Source organism: Drosophila persimilis, unplaced genomic scaffold (genome assembly GCF_003286085.1).
Source record: "Drosophila persimilis strain 14011-0111.01,24,50 unplaced genomic scaffold, DperRS2 tig00000002-arrow-pilon, whole genome shotgun sequence".
NCBI classification, from domain to species: domain Eukaryota; kingdom Metazoa; phylum Arthropoda; class Insecta; order Diptera; family Drosophilidae; genus Drosophila; species Drosophila persimilis.
The window spans coordinates 4,425,242-4,444,959 of NW_020825289.1; the positions used below are offsets into that span (position 1 = coordinate 4,425,242).

Here is a 19,718-nt window from a genome sequence, read left to right on the forward strand (position 1 = left end):
TAAACGGTGGAGAATCCATCTTATATATTCTATATCCATTCTTCTATATCAAATGGACAGGAATCCGCTTGGACGACTCCCGCGGTTCCGCAGGAAAGAGCTTTACAATTTTCTCTCGATAGACTTTACAGGAGGAGTAGATAAGGATGCTGCTTCGCCACCTCCTGCGAGTCAGGTGGTGGTGCGCATGGTGAGGCAGATGCTGCTCCTGGTGATGTTTTACCACTTTCTGCTGCTGTACCGCCGCATATGCCGACCTATGTATGTGTCATGGATGGCGAGGGGGGCTGGTTATGCTTAAGTAGGTTCTTGGGCTGTTGCTGTGCTGCTGTTGCTGCTGTTCGCGTCTCATCTCTAGGTCCTTGTCCCGCTCCCACGGTTTGCTGGCCCTGTGGAGCCGCCTACCCTTCTGTGGGACCAAGATACTCGCCACATAGTACATCCCGGGCGTCAGCTGCGTCTGCTCTTCTTGGGGCTTCGGTGCGGTGCTGGGCGGAGCAGCCGGATTGTTGCCTAGGTCGCCTAGGTCTAGGTCGCCTCCATTATGGAAGCCTCCCTGAAAATCGTTAACATTCTGCATGCTCTGGCTGCTGCTCATGGGAGGTTGCTGCTGCTGTTGAGAGTGGCATCTGTTGCTATTGTTGCTGCTGCTGTTTGCTGATGGTACTTGTTGCTGCGTAGGGAATTCTGCTATGCTGATGGCGAGGACGGCATCCTGGGACCCGCAATGGTACGCTGTAAGCTGTGCTGGATGAGCTGTGAGTCCACCTGCTACAGTTGGGTCAGCTGTTGGCCCACGGCTGCTGCTGTGGCGCGAAGTACTGAATGGGATAGTACGACATTGTTTGAAGAGCAGAACAGAATAGAAAAACTGACACCGAATCCGGAAAAAAATGGTTGGTTTCTTCTTTACATTGCTCGAATCAGTATTATATCCGTATGTACAACTTCCGTAACAAACAAATAAGTTCATTGTCCATTACTTTTTTTCGGTTGATTTGTCGTTGTTTGGATTTGTTAGTTCGTCAAATATACCTTGTATATTTCCGCCGGTTTCTCCACCGAAATCATCATTTAAAAAATGCATAAAATGTAAATATTTAAATTTCGAATGGTGAGGCTCCGCTGCTGTTGCTCCTGAGTCGTGTTTTTTTGGCACATGTCGCTGAGCCTTGCGATATTCGCCCTTTAAGTATTAAAATTTCTTTTTGCACAGCTCCGCTAAATATGAGATATTTGAGATATTTGTCCACTGGAATTTCGATGAGAGCACTTGCATTTAGCTTTCGAATAGCACTTTCCAATTCCAATTTGGGAAGAATTAAATTCGACTCACATGATCCCACCAGACTGTACAGAGTACGACTTCCCATCACTGCCGATTAAAATGCTCAAATAATTCTGGCTCGGATTATTTTCATTTTAAACAATTTGTTTTCAATTGTTCGAGACGTGGCCGATTCTAACTCTAAATTTATGTTTATTGAGGTGGGGTAAATTTAGTCAGAGAGAAGGAGAAATATTTGCTGCATCAAGATTTCAACAGGCCATCATTGGAACTGAATTGGACATTCCTTCAGAAGACGTAGAGAGCTCGCCTTGTCATGATGGAGAATGATTCGTGTTCGGCAGCTGGTTTTGCGAATTTCTCCGAAGACCTCCGGCAAAAAAATGGCCGTGTACCACTCAGAATTGACAGTCCTACGTTGCTCTAGCAGAACAATGGCCATATGACCCATTCTCCCGAAGAAACAGGCGACCATTTGCTTCAAAGTGCTTCGTGCTCGAACAACTTCTGTTGGATTTGGCTCTTCTTGGAACACCCACACGGTCGATTGCTGTTTAGTTTCCGGGTCATACGCATATATCCATGATTCATCACCTATCACGATTTTATAAACGACTTTTGAAGCACCACGGTCGAACTTTTTAAGGATTTCCAAAAAACAATTGTACATAAAAACGTTGTATGTACATATGTGCTAAAAAATTACAGAGTTTATTGTGGCGTTGTCAGATTTTACGTAATAGCATTAGTATTGCCAATTCCCGAAATATAAATAGCAAACCTCGTATACATATAGATAAATGAATATACAAAGATCAATAATAAAACTTACCTGTTTTCCCCAATTTATCTGAGAGCGCCTTCCAGGTATTTTCCAAAATTACACGATCCTAATAATTGGTATCCCGCTTAAAACCCCCACCGGGTTTACCGCAATGAGTGCACTTGCACCGGTGCAGTGTTTGAATTTTCAGGGCTTATAAATAAGCTATTGGCTCATTACCTATCCCGTCTGATCCCACTAGTAAACAGACGTCCCGGACCACCGGGACCATCACAGGTACCAGGCCTGTGGTGGCAAAACCACTGGTGGGTGTTCCACCAAAGTGACTAGCCCCAGATCTGACAGCTTTTATGCTTTAGCTGTTGCTTTTTATGCTTTTATATAAGCAAAATACATTTTGTTAGCTTAAATGTGGATAAATTCAACATCTCTTATGCCAGGGAGATTGCTTCCTTTAAAATAAACTTCTCCCCGACTCAATATGTTACCATTTGCTCTGTCCAGAGCAGGTGGTGGTGAAGGAAATCAAGGCTAAGAAAAAGGATATGCCCCGTATAACTCTTACAAGTCATCCCAATCCGACTCATTAGGGATTTTGATAGGCCCGCTCTATACTTGTGCAATGATGTTATAAAAGGCACATACATTCATTTTTATACCCGATACTCAAAATGAGTATAGGGGTATATTAGATTTGTGGTGAAAATGGATATGTGTATCGTGCAGAAGGAAGGTCGTTTCCGACCCCATAAATTATGTATATATATTCTTGATACGCATAAATAGCCGAGTCGATTGAGCCCTGTCTGTCTGTCCGTCTGTCCGTCTATGAGCGCTCAGTGCTCAGAGACTATAAGAGCAACGACATTTTGTATCCAGACTTCTGTGATATGTCACTGTTGCAAGTGTATTTCAAAATTTTACCCCACCCTGTGGCATCTGTGGCATCCACAATATTAAAGATACGAGAAAACTAAAAACGCACAATCATAAAGAATGACCATATCTACCAGATGGCCGAATCTGGATCTGATCGGATTGTTTTTATAGACAAAAGGAACAAATCAATTTGCAGTGGCAACGCAGCGCCCTACACGATCCGCCTGATATTCTATCTCTCTCGCTCTCACACACCCTTTGTCGTTTAAGGTCAGCGCCCTCTGGCGGAGGGAAGCCATATGTAGAGTTTACAATTACAATTTGAACAAGTAATTGCTACGAGTATATGTTGGATCCGATCCGACCCGCAAACATGTCCCAAACTTCCTCCCTCTAATAAGTAGAACCACACGACCAAATCGGTCATAATTTATTTTGCTTGTTGAGTGTTTAATTGTCGTTATTAAAACTAATTCAACTGAGAGTATTTAGGTATGTATGTTTGTTGTATATAAAGTCGTGTACATGCATGTGTGTATATAATATATGTATATATGTATATATATATTTGCTTACCAATTAGACTAAGATACTCTCATTGTTTCATTGTGATCGTAGGCATTTGTGGATTCTATAATTAGTTCTAGTTTCTTTGCATATGTATATTGTGCTTATGATTATCTGAATCATTTTGTCATTATTTAGTTGTATTTGTAGTTATTGGTGATTTGCTTCTGCAGTCTGCCAACGAGAGAGGGAGTTCTACTACTATTCAAGGCCTGATTACTATCATATATAGCATGTACAAAAAATAATTCCTATCATCTCATATCGCTATCTCTCTATCTCCTCCTCTCTGGCGTTTCCTCTTCTATTGGTCGTTTTTCCTGATGGATGGTACTTTATAAATACAATTTATTATTGTGTTGGCAAATGAAATAGTGTTAATATTAGTAAGTGTGTGTCTGGACTTTGGGGCACGGAACGGCACTGCATGGCACGCACGCTCACCCAATTGGAAGGAGTTGTATTTTGAGTAAGTAAAGTATTAGTGCACCACAATAATGCTCATAGTCCATCGATAGTTTTGGTATCAGGGTGTGGAAGGAGCCAACAAAAAAAGCGGTTCACGCAGGGCGTCTTTTTTGTTTCACATTTATTTCTTTTCTCATTGCTTTAAACTATTGCAAGCAAATAACAAAATCATAATAATAGCTATTAAAAATTAATTAAAGAACTACAAATAAATTCAAATAAAACATGAGCTAAAAACACATATGTCTTCATACCGCGCGAATAGTTAACTAATAAAGATAAGAGGGCAATAGCAAACAAGTCAATTGAAATTTATCCACGAACATATAGGGATTATCGCTTCCATAACAATGCCCAGATTAATGGAGAATTACATAATTAAATACATATGACTAAAAAATGAGCCAAACAAAAGGTATTTCAAATAAGGGCCTCCATTTCCATTTCCAAATCTAATCAGCATGAAATTTTTTTTCACTTTTGGTATCCGAATGATTTAAGGCTTAGATTAAAATGCGTAATTAATGGCAAAAATCCGCTGTGGTCATGTTCTGTTCTATTTTTGCAGTATGTATGTTTGTCGGTAACTTAACAATTAAGATTAAGCTTTGCAGCATTTGCATTAGAAACTAAATAATTCTTGTAGTTTCCCTTCGTTTCTTGTTGTAATTGTGTTGTAATTCTTGTTGGTGTACGAGTATATATATAACTATATGAGCTCTTCTTTAGGACTCCACTCCCAACCAATTTCACATAACCTTTGTATTAGATTTCGTATTTAAAATTAATGTACATACATTGAAATATGTATTGGCAAAGTAGTGTTTGCGTTGTGTTGTATTGTGTTCGTATTGAATGTTTTTCCGCACATTTGGAAGTTCTAAGTATAGTGTTAAAAATTAATTAATATATGTATGCTCGTGTATATCGTGGTATATAGAACTAAGAATTTATTTATAAAAAATTTCACTAGCAATTAAATTCTCTCCTCAATAATTACAACTTAATTACACGCATATAAACAGAATATCAATTGATGTTGTTTTTCTTTTTGTTTTTGTTTTGTTTTTTGTTAGTCAAAAAAGGCAAATTATATGGAAACTTAAATGCAGCTAATCGTCATCGTCGGACGAATTGGAGGACAACTGCAGATCGTTTTGCAGCAAGTCATTTGGAAAGCCACCATTGGACGCATACACGCCGGACATTTGTTGCTGCTGCGGTTGCGGCTGCGGCTGCTGATGGTTATGATGGTTGTTGTAGGATGGTGATATGGAACCCAAGCCCAGGTTGGGCAGCTGATTCATGTGCTGTTGGGACTGTTGCTGTTGATGGCGTTGATGGTGTGGGGCTGGCTGTTGGATCTGCTGATGCTGCAGCTGCTGCTGCTGCTGTTGCTCTTGCTGCTCTTTCATAGAACGATCATCCTCGGTGCTGTCATCGGAGTCGCTGCCGCTATCACTGTCGCTGGAATCCGACTCGGAACTGGAGCTAGAGGCACTTAGAGCACCGCCAATTTGCTACGAATGAATAAACACATAAACAAATTGATATATATTCTCAAACTGATTGATCCCAGAACCAACCTGTTCGAGAACGGCAGCCGCTTGCGCAACAGACTGTGAGGCCAGATCATGTTCTCTGGATGAGTCCAAGTCCATGGGCATATTATTGCTATGCCCGTAAGACGTGGGGCGTTGCTGTTGCAACTGCTGTGGAGAGTGCCGCTGTTGCTGCTGCTGTGGGGAGTGCCGCTGATGCTGCTGCTGATGCGGCTGTTGGTGCGGAGAGTGCCGTTGTTGCTGGGGATGTGGTTGTGCGTAGTTACTGGCGCCATTATAGGCCCGCCCGTAGTTCGGCTGCTGTTGCTGTTGATAGTGTGGCTGTTGTTGCACGGGTGGACTGGAACGTTGATGAATCTGCTGACGCTTGCCATGAGCCTGCCGCTGTTTCCCCATGTGCGACGAAGACGAGGATCCATATAGGTCGGGCTGGCCTGACGACGAGCCTGTCGAGGAACCGGAGATATTCGCCTGACCGCCATTGTGGAAAGCGGCCCTCAATCCAAAGTCGTCATCGTCCGTTATCATGGGAATGCTGGGCAACGTTTGTTGGGCATTGTTTGCATCCCAACTGAAAGATCCAGAGCATTAGATGGCTTCGGAAAGATGCCCAAGGAGGAGAACTTACGCTGGCGCGGACTGCGGACTCCGATGGGTGACCACTGGTCGCGAAGGGGAGCTCTGCTGCATGGGCGAATTGCGCGGCTTGAAGTCAACTGGAAGGCAATGAATGCAAATGAGGGTTTCCAATCGGACCGCTTACAATCGCAATGGATACGTACTTATATTATTCCGACGACTGCCCGTTGAGACCTTTGTCTTCGATGAAACTCGCATGGTGCTGTTCTCCAGTTTGCCTCCGGGCCCGGACAAAGGCCCTTGTGCCAATTGGGCCATGGGTGGGGGCACGGATCCGTTCGTGCCTAGGACCTGTCCTTGGTGGCCCATGTTCATGGGCACACTCTGTGCCGGCAGCTGTACTGGTTTGTTGGTAACTTCGGTTCTGCAAAGTTCATATAATAATAGTATTCGGTGAAATACGATCCTGATTAGGAACCATGTACACACGAGTATGTACGATGCAGTGGCTCATCAATCACCTTGTCTTCTTCACTTGTATGTTATGATTTAGTTTCTCAATCGTGATAGCACCCGTCTCCTTGTCGTAGATCATCAAGCATTCCTTCGCATACTCTCTCTGATTACCCTTATAAACTGTATGAGGCACACCGGAACTTTCTGGAATAGAAACAAAGTGTGTCTTATAAGTTTTTGGCATTACTCAGCCTAGTTACATACAGCACATATTATACTATAAACTGGTTAAACGCGAGTTCAGCAAAACTCACACCGAAATGTAAACGTAAATTTATGCTTTTGTTATATTTAACCGGGAATGAAGGTGAAAAGCAATACGAATTTGTTTCAAGTCTCCGACAAGCTCTCCCCCGTCCAAATCACAATATTTGTATGTCGCCCAAGGCAAATCCAAATGATAAGTACAATACCGAGCAAGCCGATCCCGAGCCAGAACGAAATGTGCCACGCCAATGCCCCAGGGAACAGTTAAGCTAAAAGAAACTCATTTTCTATTCCCAATAGAGCGATTCGATTGATAAAATTTAACAAAATAATATACATATATTATAATATGTCGTGTGTGGGCGGATAGCTGAAACGCAGCTGCAAAATAACATACGAGTATGTAGTAATAATGGGAAAACACTCAGATTTGGAAACGTTCCACACTAATAATGTATGCATGCATTGCCGGACACCTTTCGCTCTTCGACTGCAGCGAACGAACTAACCGGTTCATCCAAATCAACCGAAATCCGGTTCGCGTTACTGTTACCGTTACGCATCCACATCCACATCCCCATTCCTATGGTCGTTGTCATTACAATAAATATATGTAAGAATAGGTATTTGCTCATTCATTTAAATCAATTACCGGCCCCGCATATGAATATTCCGTAACAAATATTTATTTATTTTCGCACGCTTTCCTTAACATTTGAAAAGCGGAACGAAGCGCTTTACCTGTGCGTGTTATGTAAAACGCTTGACTAGTCCACTTGAAAAAGGGATATGATATCCGGGATGCTAGCGAAATTTGAACACACAACTGAGACCGCATAGGAAGCCCCCACTGGATAATCCAAGACACAATTCCTACAGACCGTTCGTTCGAGCAATAAGTATTGCTCACGAGATCTTGGGCGTGCGCTCCCACCGTACATTTACCAGGCAATGGGGTTGGATCATAAAAATGAGTGCAAGAGATACTTAGAGAATGGGGATTGGAAGAAGTGCAGCCAGAAGGATTTTGGATGCGATGGAGACGGGTAGTCCACAAAAAATGTTAAGTATTCTACTCAGAGCTTTTGTTGGAATACGTACTGGATCTTATTGGGAAAATAAATCTACTAGGACTGTTCTCCCAGAGATATAACCCAAAGAGTCCGGCTCTTTGCTAATGCCATTCCCGCCCTGTGTGGTGCTCGGAACTGGTGCTAGTAAATAATATCAGATGCTGAGTTGCTCAATCAGTCAGTCATTTTGCTCAGACCATCGAAAGACAACATTCTTTTAAAGAAGGCTTGGTCAATTTGTTGAATTTTCGTATATGGTAACCCTACCAAAGTTGAGGGGCATCGACCAGCTCTGTACGCTTTATTTTTGGGTACTATTACGTATTTTTAAATGATATCTGTGAAATGGTTTAGCTCTCCCCAATCCCCAATTATTTTATGAGTAAGCTAAACGAGTTCTAGGGAAGTTAACCAGGACCAGAATACTCCGCCGGGAGAGGCCCGAAGTCGATTTCGAAGTCTTTTTCCGGGTTGGAAATGTTCCAAGGTTATAGTCTTATCTCGACACGGCTTTTTAAAGAATTGAACGAATTCGAAATAAAATCCTTTAGCCATGGATGAGCCTGACTAATCGAAAACAATATAAAAGTGACCGAAATTAAAAAAAAAAGACATACTTTCCAAGACGATGCGAATGCTACTAGTGCTCTTTCTGGGTGAGTTGGACATCAGCTCCCAAATGGAAGACTACTAAATACCTCTTCACCTATAGCGTTGCTTGGCACGTCAAATGTCTACGGAAATGATGATTGCAATGAAGAATGCAAGCTGTTGCGATACCAAAGGGCGCTGGAAAATGGCCTGGCCGTGTATTCGGTCCAACATAATTACCAATTACCTGTTAGTCCGAAGATCAACAGCCGCACATTTAGCGCCAATTCTGTACAGAAAATTTCAAACCTAGTATGCGGATTTGCAACACTTTTAAATCCAAATTGGAATTGTAATGATAAGGATGAAACACAGGAAGAGGAGGAAGCCAGTCGGCCATCGATTAGGTGGCCAGAATATCACCCATCGCCCACCTTGCCACCTTATCGACCACCATACCTGCCCCCGAATGAGTTGCTACCAGCTTGTACTGGAGACCACCCAAGTGGACCGTGTGGGTCGGAAATTCCTGAAAAAAAAATTGTCATCACTATCGACAAGTCTGAGCTGTTAACCATGGCCAAGGAATTGCTTCAGGCCTTAAAAAGAAAAGGATCGTCCGATAGGGATAGTGCAAAATACACCCGGTTACAGGGCCAGCTCGAAGCCGTGATTCCTCAGGCAGTCAACGATGGAGTCCAAGAGTCCAGAATTGACCCCGACGACTTGGTCGAAAGACTCAACGCTCATTGCGGCCCACTTGGGTGTATATCCAAGTGCGAAGTGGACGGGAAGTGCATTCTCGTAAAACGAATCGGTGGTGACTATTACGGCCAATAAACGTAGCACGAATCGATTTAGAACTCGCTCTAACCAGCTCATGCTGGTATGTCGTATGCGATGGATATCGGTAGTCCTTTAGCGATCAAAGATTAAAGGAGAATCCCTGAAAAATATTCTGTTTCACTGGTTAGAAGTTTTCACTCTTATCGTGATACGGCTCCGAGGCAAAGCCTGTTGGGCATGGATGTTATACGAGTACAAATGCTATCCAAATATCTTTCAAGACGAGGCGGATGGCTACCTGTAGTCTTTCTGGTTGAGCTGGAAATATCCCACCCAAATCCCAAATACCGTGGGGATGATCAAAACACGCCACACATCTTTAAACTGTGGCTTGTGGCAACGATTGTAAGTTACTGGAATTGGATCTGCAAAATGCCCAAGCCGTGTCAACCAAGATAAAAAAATCCTACCACCCACATTTCCTGGTGGTCAGAGTGAAGCCACAGGCAGACGTAAAATATAGCGTAGAATTCCTAAATTCCGCTGGGAAAAATCAACAATTTATACAGTTTAGAGGCCGAAAGACTGCAGACTGCGTGCAGGCGACATGCTCCAACAACAATAAGACTACACTACACTCTCAAGGTACATCAGCTGAGGCTAGTGCGGGAAATAAACGTAATAAAAGTATGGTGTGAATAATTAGCATTGTACAATAGTACAAGTAAATGAAATACAAGCTGTTCTTGTCTGCAGTACACCTTGATCAGATGTATCGCTGTCGCATTCACACCACGCCCACACCAGACAAAGTCGGAGAGATAGCGGTAGAAAGAAGTTCAGAATGCGTGCGAAAGAGCAGTAGAGCATACAGTAGCGCCCTTGCGCGATCACACATGTGACAGAATACGAGTGCCGCCAGACGAAGGGGCGTTTACTCTCTCTCTCTCTCTCTCTCTCTCTTCCCCACACTCTGGATAAGCCAGTAAATCCGCATACACGCAAACTCCACGATGTGCGAGAAGAAATGCTTCCGCTTGCGAAAACGAGACACAAAAATGTAAATAAATAAATGATTCAGAGAAAGAATGGAGATGTGATGGATGGGGAGAGCAGGAGGAGAATCCAATGCCAGTTCGCTTTCTTTCTTTCTTTTGCTAATTGAAAAGAAAGAGAAGAACGCAAAGGTTGAATAAGAATAGCTTCAAACAGACCACCAAGAATGGCTATGTGCATTGACGCGACTGTGGATAATACCCTTAGCTTCGAGCATGAAATCAAAGACTAGTAACAGTTCCAGAATTTGATCCTTATAATCGGTGTTGTTCCGGTCCGACAATCGATGCATGATGCTTCGAGCATAGTTAAAGATCAAAGGTGTCTAAGTATGCGGCATTTTCTGATGTTCGCTGGTGAGTTTTTTGCTATTCAGTGAATTGTAAGCGAGCGGCTTGATAATTAAAATCGTTGTTTTCCAAAGCCCTATTTTATGGGTTGGAACTGCAGTGTGTGGCCTTTTCTTTCTCTAATCTGCACTCCCTGTTCGACAAATTGATTGAAAAAGGAACCCAGGTACTTCAATCGATTACCAACACCACGTCAGGGACGAAGAGCGAAATCGTAGTGATGGATATTTTACTTCAGCTGTGCCAAAAAGAACTGGCGAATAGAAAAATAGAAGCTGGTCAGAACACAAACAGTAACAATAACAACAACATAAACAACATAGATAACATTATTCAAAGCCCAACAGTCCAACAGCCGCCCATTACCATTATCATAAGGAACGGTAATACCGATTCTCGGCTTAAGCCGCTGCCCCCCCACAAGAGAAGAGGGAAAATGCATATTTTAAGGAGAAAATATAGATGGCAGAGAGAATACCGGATTGTTATCGAGAACGAGAACTCTTCCAAGCCACGACGTCGGGCTAATTACCAAAGCAAGCGTCTATTGGGACGCACGGAGAATGATAACGACAAGGTTCATGAAACTGTAGATTCCAGTGTAGAGGACTGTATACGTACCAAGCTCGACGAACTGGAAAACAACTGATATTGTTTAAATATAGTCACATTTATTATTATTTACTGCTAAGCAAGATAATGTTCGTATAGTCACTGAGACATCTTCAGTCATTCACAATTTGATTCACAAGTTTATTTCATTCATAGGGAGGATATGTAGAAACTGAGTAGCAGGTAGTACTATAAATATGTTCATTTTATTTGAGCCGGTGGTCATGGGGATGTGATTAGAGCCCTGCATGAATCCACAGTATTCATAAAATCATAGCTATAGGAAGGAATAGTTTTTATGTATATTGTATGCATTTACAACATTATTGCACACACGGAAATAAGTATAGTGGATGCGCAAGTCCCGTTGTTGCCCGTTCATGCAGGGCTTTAGTTTCGATCTACCTAAGTTCAGCCATATCCAAATAGATTACTTTGTTCGATGCGTAAAAGTAGGTCGAATCCGAAGTTACCACAGGGGAGGGATGATGAATGCGATGGAGACGAGACCGGGTAACCTTGGGTGTCTAAAGCGGATTCCCCGATTAAAACTCCCTTTCAGTGGTCAGAAATGGTCTACATTCCAGGCAGAAAACAACTCCATCGCCAACTGGCCACAGGCCCCTAACTAAAGATGCAAACTTGAATATTATAAAATGTGCTTGACAAGCCGTCATCTCTATATAAGTGGCTGTACTGAACCGTAATCAATATATTATCCAAGACAAGACAAGGATACAGCTAATGCTCTTCTGGGTGAGTTTGTGAGCTGTGCATCCCTGGATACCATATGGATTGCTAATAAAGATCCATATCCTTGAGGCGTTGCTCTTCACGTCAAATATCGACGGACATGATAATTGCAATGATGATTTTAAGCTATTGCAATACCAGGAGGCTTTGGAAAATGCCCTATACGTCTATCAAGCTCAGAGAAACTGCGTCCACCACCAAGTTGGTCAACACCGACGTGGCCTACAAAAACTTGGTCACCACCAAATTGTCCTACAACAAATTGGCCAACAACTTCACCATTAACTTGGCCCAGATACCATAATGGCTTAAAAAACTTGCCTACCACCGATGCCTTCAGCAATTTAGACTCCCATTTGGTCAATGGCTCCAATAACAATAAGGATGCCCAAAATCGGAAAGGAAGAGCTACCTAACCCTGCTATGCGCGTTGCTTAATACCTTAAAAAGAAAGCCTCGTTGGCAAAACTCAGGAAGACACAGAGCTAGAGACCCAGCTCGATACTATCGTCCCGTCCCAATCGATCATACAGCATACAATAGTGTCGTTGGACGATCACACATTTGACCGAATGAGCTGTTAGACTTCTCTTTCCTCTCTCTGGTTAAACCAGCGATGCGATAATAGTGTTCGAAAATCAGGTCTTCAAAGAGACTCCCTACACTTGGCGTGTTTTCTTCATTCTGGACATTAATCAATCCGATCACAACGATTTTTGGTAATCTGGTAGATAACATCATCTTTAGTGTACGGCGTTATCCCGTATCTTTAAAATTCTAGCTGAAACTAGATTTGGCAATTTGAGGGATCAACCACATTAACATACACAGACATATGTCTTAATACACATATGTATGCATTCTTTCACTTCACCAATTAGCAAATACATCCCTTTTTAGCAGCTCGCTTTTTTTTGGCTACTGATCGAGGCCCAAGATTTTTAAAATGGTGAATTGATTTGTTGGTTAATGCGGGGAGAGAAGATCTCTCCGCGATCTCTCTCAATTTTGCTCTTATTTGTCATGAGACACAGCAATAAAAAAAGCCAATGATATTTTATGCATTTTGTACTTCTCCAGCGGGGGTTCTCAAAAAAAAGTACTTACATACTAAATTGTTTGATTTCATATTCATATAATTAAAACGAGGGGGAACGTTGTGAGTTGCTGCGGACACCGCAACTCTACGGTTATACCCGATACTAAGTCAGTATGGCTCTCCTCCGGCAGACGCCGCTAATATTTAACGACACGACAACGAGTGCGTGCGAGAGAGACAGAAAATCAGTCTGATCGTGACGTCGGGCGCTGCGTAGCCACTGCAAATTGAATTCTTGCTTTTGGCTACAAAAACGATCCGATCTGATCCAAATTCAGCAATCTAATAGATATGGTCATTATCTATGATTCTGCGTTTTTAGTTTTCTCAAATCTGCAATATTGTGGATGCAACAGATTTTCGTCCTTTGTGGGGGCGGATGGGGGTGGGGCGAGATTCTGAGATATACGTTTTATAGTGACAGTGTGTGCACCAAATTTGGTTACTCTAGCCTTAATAGTCTCTGAGATTTGTGGTTGCCTCAGATTTTCGTCCTTTGCGGGGGCGGAAGGGGGTGTGGCGAAATTTGGACAGGAAACGGTCAAGGTCCGATATCACAGGAGTGTGGATACCAAATTTGGTTGCTCTGGCTTTTATAGGTTCTGAGATCCTTGAACTCATATTTTGCAATTGGCAAAACCGACCATGAAACCTGTGTGTTAGAGTGAGACAGAGCGAGAAAGAGTGAAATTGTTTTCGTGATTCTGGCTGTAATAATTATACGATCTGGTTCAGATTTTGCACTCTAGAAGATATAGTCATCTTCTACGATTCTGCGTTTTTAGTTTTCTCGTATCGTCGAAATTGTGGATGCCACAGATTTTCGCCCTTTGTGGGGGCGGAAGTGGGCGGGGCAAAGTTTTGAAATATTTTTGGAGCAGTGACATATCACAGAAGTCTGGATCCAAAACATCGTTGCTCTAGCTCTTATAGTCTTTGAGCATTAGGCGCTGAAGGGGACGGACAGACGGACGGACGGACAGACAGACAGGGCTCAATCGACTCGGCTATTGATGCTGATCAAGAATATATATACTTTATAGGGTCGGAAACGATTCCTTCTGGACGTTACACACGTCCACTTTTACCACAAATCTAATATACCCCAATACTCATTTTGAGTATCGGGTATAACAAAAACTAATGTTTTTCCAACTCTACATTTATACCGTTTTAATTGAATCTCAAATGAATTTATTTTTTGCGATTTTAGGAGAATAGCCTCAAAAATCGAACATCTAACTGTGTTTTTTTTTTTGACAACTTGTTACTTTTATTATTCCACCTTGTCACTGCTGTACTTGGATATGTACTTGCCGACGCTTATCTAATACCAATTGTCATGCTGCTCCCCAGTTAAAATTCTAAAGTTACGAGTCAAATTTCAGCAATCCGAGGCACATTTCCCATGCAACGACGACTACAATGAGGCTGTCGTTGCTGTTTATCGGTAAGTGGCTAGAATCTATCGGTGATAGACCTATTATGATCCTTTTCTTTTCGCTTGAGCAGCTGCACTCTGCCTTCAGCTACCCAAAGATACTTTTGCAATAATATCGAAAATGACGGAAGTATTTTCGAATTTCTTAAATGAAACCGGTGCGAAGCTAAAGAAGGGCAGTTCCTCTCTGTACAACATTGGCACACTTATTGAGATTTATGCGGACGGTAAGCTGATAGAGCCAATCAATCTCAATTTAAGCGAGATAGAGCCGAAGAATTAGCTATTTTCAACAATTTATTTGGTAAATAAATCTGTATCATTCAGTATTGAGTGCCATTGGCTAGTTTGAATCACATACATATGGTTTTTAGTGTGTAATATCTATTTTCATGCCAATCCCATTAGAGCGGAATGGGTAGATTCGTGACAGACATACAGCATGATGGCTGTGAATCTGCAAGCGAGGAAATATACTGATATGGATATGCCAAAATCTCTAGCTCAGCTTGTCCCAATGTAGAGTCAGCAACAAGGATGTTCAGAGATGTGGAAACGGTAGAAAAACGTTTGCCCAAATGTAAGCTTCGTTGACCTTGATATTTGTGGAAAATTGTTTTATATAAGCAGATCAGCTCTTTAGTTAAAACGCAAAACGATTCGTTATAGAACAGTCCGCGTCAAATCAGAACTTGATCGGAAATCCTCTTCGACTGTATGCCGTCCAACAACATATGGGAGCATGAAGCATTGCGAGAGAATACTTTACGGTATAATATGACCAACGACTAATGATCTGCGTTGACCAAACTGACTGGATTACAAATAGTGTCTCTAGGTGTCGTGGCGGCTACGCTTTTTCACAATGCAATAGCCACTAGCTGGCCTCATGTCCTGCAGCTTAAGAATCTTTTACACAATACCCTGACAATATATGAAAACAAACAAGTCGGTCCACCAACGAATTCAGAGCTGAGAAAATCTGTGAAAATCTTATCGAAAGCTTATCGAAAGTCCTTGGGTAGCTCCTAAGTCTCTGTGTTCAAGGGGTCAGTCCTGGAGGACCCGGAATTGGTGCTCCGGGCGGACAAAACTATCCCTTTACACTGCCGTCCGGAACCAATTGCCCAGCACCGGCAGTAGTTTACTGTGAGGGAGGTGTCTACTGTCCTCCAGGTAGGTCCCAAAGAGACTAATCCTCTTGATTATTTTTTTATTTATTGATTATTTTTTTTTAATACAAAAAGGGTACAAAAGGCCGTCTCCAAAATGGAAAGATTGACGTAAATGAAAGAAAGTCCCATATGGAAGGAAGAGTTCTATGTATATTAATACCTGGCGAATGCGCTGTGGGATCGATTTTCACAGATGTCGCTCTCTAAATTTACTACAATTTGTATTATGTTAAGAGAAAGCTTTAAATATTGGTATTGTTTTATTATGCCATGATATCAATTTTTTCGACGAGAACAGCACATCGGCTGTGGCGAATGATCTCTGTCCTTGTCACTTATGGGAAATTTGTGCACCGAATCAATGTTATTTGATGCCAAACTATAAACTAGTTCACCCGGGAACAGCAGGAGAACGGGAAATTGAACAGTTACAGCAGCGCTTTAATGGAATGCTTCGAGAGCCAACCCACACTTGACCAAATGCCAGCGGTACGAGTACATCGTATAGTCGTTGCCGACGAAACTCTTTTGGCGACTCGTCGCCCCGCAATCAACGAAGCGTTACCAAGCCAAGTCTCGGCCGCAATGAGTGTACCACCACCAACAACAACAGCAGACGATCGACCGTCGACAACCTAGAGACACTGTCTGGCCACAAAGAGCATAGCGAAATAGTACTGGTAAGGCAAAAAAATGAGAGAAAAACTTGAACGCTTGGTTGCATTTTGCCTGACTTGATGTAATTTGGTTTTCAGCCTTTTCCTCCATCTCTGGCTACCCTTTGCTGCTGGGGCTGCGGTCTTTTGTCTAAACAAAATAACACACAGGGCAATCCATTAATTTGTATCTATGGATGTGCATAAGTGCTCCGTAAGTTGAGTGTGAGTCGCCGTGCAACTTACTCTATCGCATAATGCGGCGAAATTATGTCATCAGCTAGCCACTGAAGCCAAGCCGAACCGACGAAACGCCCCAGCGCAACCACAAGCCTGTTTAAAGTCTACGGAATCCATGCGAAGTGGAAGCGAAGTGGAAGGCCCCATTAATATTACATGTAAATTCATTGAATGTTCCAATACATGTTTGATTGATGAAAGGTGCAGCTCAATCTTACAGCCTTCTTCTCCTTAGAGTTGTTCGGGAGCGAAAGGGGTGTTATACCGTCTCATCCTCTTCCTCATTTGCGCAGTTTCGGGAGAAATCTGTGTAGGGGCCACCCAGAACCCTAATGCATGGGTTTCTATTGACCAATGTCCTTTTACTGTACTACTCTGTCTATCCTTTATATCGCTTTGGAAATAAGTCGATAACTACTCAAAGATAGCTCGTTCCTCCCGCTCCAATTTGAATACGACTCGTTCCTCGAATTCGAGTATTGTGTGTTCGAAGCATGCTATTAAATTATCTGAGTTTCCTTCATAATTTATTGTAATGCCAGTGCTCACCTAGGGGTTATTATGTAGTTATGTAGTTGCTTTGGGTTTCAGTTCCAGGACCTTAATTAGAGGACGCTTATTTTTTCTAATGCACTCATTGATGACTCACCTGAATTTGGCACGATAACAGTAACTTGATTATTTGAGCCAACATCCACTGTTGCCATACGGCTCGTATCCACACTAGCTGGCTTGAAGTCATCTGGAATGGCGTAGAGGGAAATGTGTGTGTGAGAGAGAAGCGACTCTAATGCGCCGGGCGCATCAAATCTTACATTTGATTGTGTGAAATGCGGTGGAGGTGTTCTTCGGATTGAAGGTGGAGCCCAGCTTCAGCTCGCGCACCTCGTCCCCGATGTTGAGGCGTTCGGCCAGCGTGTTCTTTTGTTTGGTCATCATCATCGTGTGGTTGTGCTGCTGTTGTGGAGGCTGATGTGGCTGATAAGGCAGGTTTGTTGAGGTTTCTTGATTATTATTATTATTGTTGTAATTGGCACTGGTGTGGCTTGACTTTTGATAATTGTTGTTGTTGCTGTTGTATTGATATGACTTCTGTCCAACATCTGTGGCTGTAACTGTGGCTGCTGCAACCGCTCCCGCCGCCAACGCCGACGTCGGAGCAAAGCTACGCTCCTCGGCAGCGCCACCGCGTTGATAGTTGTACACGCCTTGAGTTCCAAAATTTACGTCGCCGCCTCTACTGTTGGTGTTGCTGCTGCTGCTGCTGCTCCCGGACTTGTGATGATTGCCACCGCCGTAATGTTGACTGGCAGCCGCCTTGGCTTTGAGACGCTGCAGTTTAGTACCCGTGGGTTTTGGAATCTTAGCGGCCGTATGTGTCGACGTGTATCTTTTTTTTTGAAACGATGCAAAACTTTTCCACAGAGACGCGAAAAAAGTGTTGCACGCCAAAAAAAAGAAGGCACGTTCTCAAAACAAAACCAAAAAAAAAATAATAATAAACAAAAAAAAAACAAAAGAAGTTAGAAGAGTTTAAAGGTCCTCTCCTCCTTCCTCAGGGCGGTTTATGGGTTTTTGTGATAGTATTTAACATTGGATTTTCTCGTTGTCGTTGGACTGTTATTTGGACAGTTCTCTTTTTTTATTTATTGAAGTTCAGCTACGCTTAGCACTTCGCATCATGTGATGTGGGATTATCTTTGAAGGGAAGACGGAAGAAACATTTATTATTATTTCGATGCAATATATTTTCCATATGTTTGCGAAACACCCACACACACACAGTCCACCAGATTGCAACGCTTTATAACACTGCATTTACACCTGCTGCTTTGGTATTCATATTGACACACATTTGAGAACTACGTACTTATATACTATATATTATTCACAAATTCTACCGAGCCATGTGTATTATTTTTAGCGAGCATAAAGCATTTTCAAGCCCATTCAACGCTTTCACACATACACAAACACATGCACGTGCCTCGACGAAGAGACGGTTTCTTTATGTAAATTACAGCTGATCTCTGGCTTCTATACGAACAAAAAAAGAACTGGATTTCAGGGGGTTGAATTTGCGTGAAATTATGCCACTTTCTGCATTTTACATTCCATGTTTAGTATAAATTAGCACTCATTTTCGTTGAAAAATACAAACGCGAACGCACACGCACACTGCCACATGTAATACGTAAGCAAAAAATTATAAAAGTGAGCGGCTGCAAATGGGTCGTGGAAGAGGGGGTGGGCGGATCTGTGGCAGAGTGGCAACACAACTAAAAACAAGTTTGAAATAGCCGAAAAACAGCAACGCGAAGGTGAAATTTCCGAAAATCGAATTGAAACGTAGACGAAAAATACCGTCGTCTATATGTACGCACTGCATATGTATGTACGCCCGTGTGTGCGTAATGCTGCGTTTCCACTCCGCTCCACAACTTGGAGAAATTTCTGTCACATCTTTTTAGCTTTAACTGTATCGAAATTAGGCGAGCCCAGTCAGATGCTTGTTGTTTTCACAAAGGGGGTGGTGTTGATTTAAGAATAATTTTTAGGTCCAAAAACCAACCGCGGATGTTATTGTGGAGACGAAACAGTGTTGGCGAGTAATCGGACTTATCGACAAAATATATCAGAAATATACCGAAATAACGTCGCAAATTTCAAAATCTACCGTAAAGATACTGACGATTTATCCAAGTTCCATCAATATTCCTCGTTTTTGATATTCCGTGAGATATTCTCAGCTATATAGAACCTTTAGCCATGCCCACATAATTTTATCCGATTAATGAATCATTTTTCTACTTAACTGGCTTATTCTAAATACTTGCTTCTATTGTATTTTGCGTAAAAAAAGTTTTTAGCGAAATAGGTCAGAACAAAAAAAACGAAAGAGGATAGTCGTTCAGACGCAATGTTGCTGGTATTTGAAGACTTGATGCGGGTATATGCCTTTTTATACCCTATTTCGTTAATATTATATGAAGATAAAACGTAATTTATAAAGACCTTTTCTCAAATTGATATGTC

General features: G+C 42.2%; 2 protein-coding genes and 1 long non-coding RNA gene across 5 annotated transcripts; 2 read left to right on the top strand and 1 right to left on the bottom strand.

Annotated features, from left to right (window-relative positions):
• Positions 1-4,921: 4,921 nt before the first annotated feature.
• On the bottom strand, positions 4,922-19,229 carry LOC6589995 (ell-associated factor Eaf). Of its 3 annotated transcripts, none has more exons than XM_026985247.1 (8): positions 19,067-19,229; positions 17,498-18,380; positions 17,332-17,424; positions 6,649-6,787; positions 6,331-6,551; positions 6,177-6,264; positions 5,573-6,119; positions 4,922-5,506 (listed from the first exon to the last, which is right to left on the bottom strand). In XM_026985247.1, the coding sequence occupies exons 2-8, from the start codon at positions 17,622-17,624 to the stop codon at positions 5,099-5,101; spliced, it is 1,623 nt and encodes a 540-aa protein (XP_026841048.1). In that variant the 5' UTR covers positions 17,625-18,380; positions 19,067-19,229; the 3' UTR covers positions 4,922-5,098. The 3 variants fall into 3 exon arrangements, with proteins under 3 accessions (XP_026841048.1, XP_026841045.1, XP_026841046.1); XM_026985244.1 differs by having other exon boundaries at positions 19,047-19,229; XM_026985245.1 differs by lacking the exon at positions 19,067-19,229 and having other exon boundaries at positions 17,498-18,488.
• On the top strand, positions 10,673-11,599 carry LOC113565056 (SUN domain-containing protein 2-like). The gene is made up of 2 exons (XM_026985248.1): positions 10,673-10,712; positions 10,781-11,599. Exons 1-2 carry the CDS (start codon positions 10,688-10,690, stop codon positions 11,353-11,355), a joined length of 600 nt encoding a protein of 199 aa, XP_026841049.1. The 5' UTR covers positions 10,673-10,687; the 3' UTR covers positions 11,356-11,599.
• Positions 15,421-17,029, top strand: LOC113565057. The gene is made up of 3 exons (XR_003408414.1): positions 15,421-15,787; positions 15,859-16,466; positions 16,542-17,029. It is a non-coding gene; the product is annotated as an uncharacterized LOC113565057 (long non-coding RNA).
• Positions 19,230-19,718: the final 489 nt, after the last annotated feature.

Bases quoted from the DNA above. Each gene is read 5' to 3' on its own strand.
- LOC113565056 (XM_026985248.1), top strand. From the start codon at position 10,688: ATGCGGCATTTTCTGATGTTCGCTG. The intron at 10,713-10,780 runs GTGAGTTTTTTG...TGTTTTCCAAAG, and splicing joins GCATTTTCTGATGTTCGCTG to CCCTATTTTATGGGTTGGAA.
- LOC6589995 (XM_026985247.1), bottom strand. From the start codon at position 17,624: ATGATGATGACCAAACAAAAGAACACGCTGGCCGAACGCCTCAACATC. The intron at 17,425-17,497 runs GTAAGATTTGAT...ACGCCATTCCAG, and splicing joins CGCATTTCACACAATCAAAT to ATGACTTCAAGCCAGCTAGT. The intron at 6,788-17,331 runs GTGAGTCATCAA...TTTCTATTCCAG, and splicing joins TGTTATCGTGCCAAATTCAG to AAAGTTCCGGTGTGCCTCAT.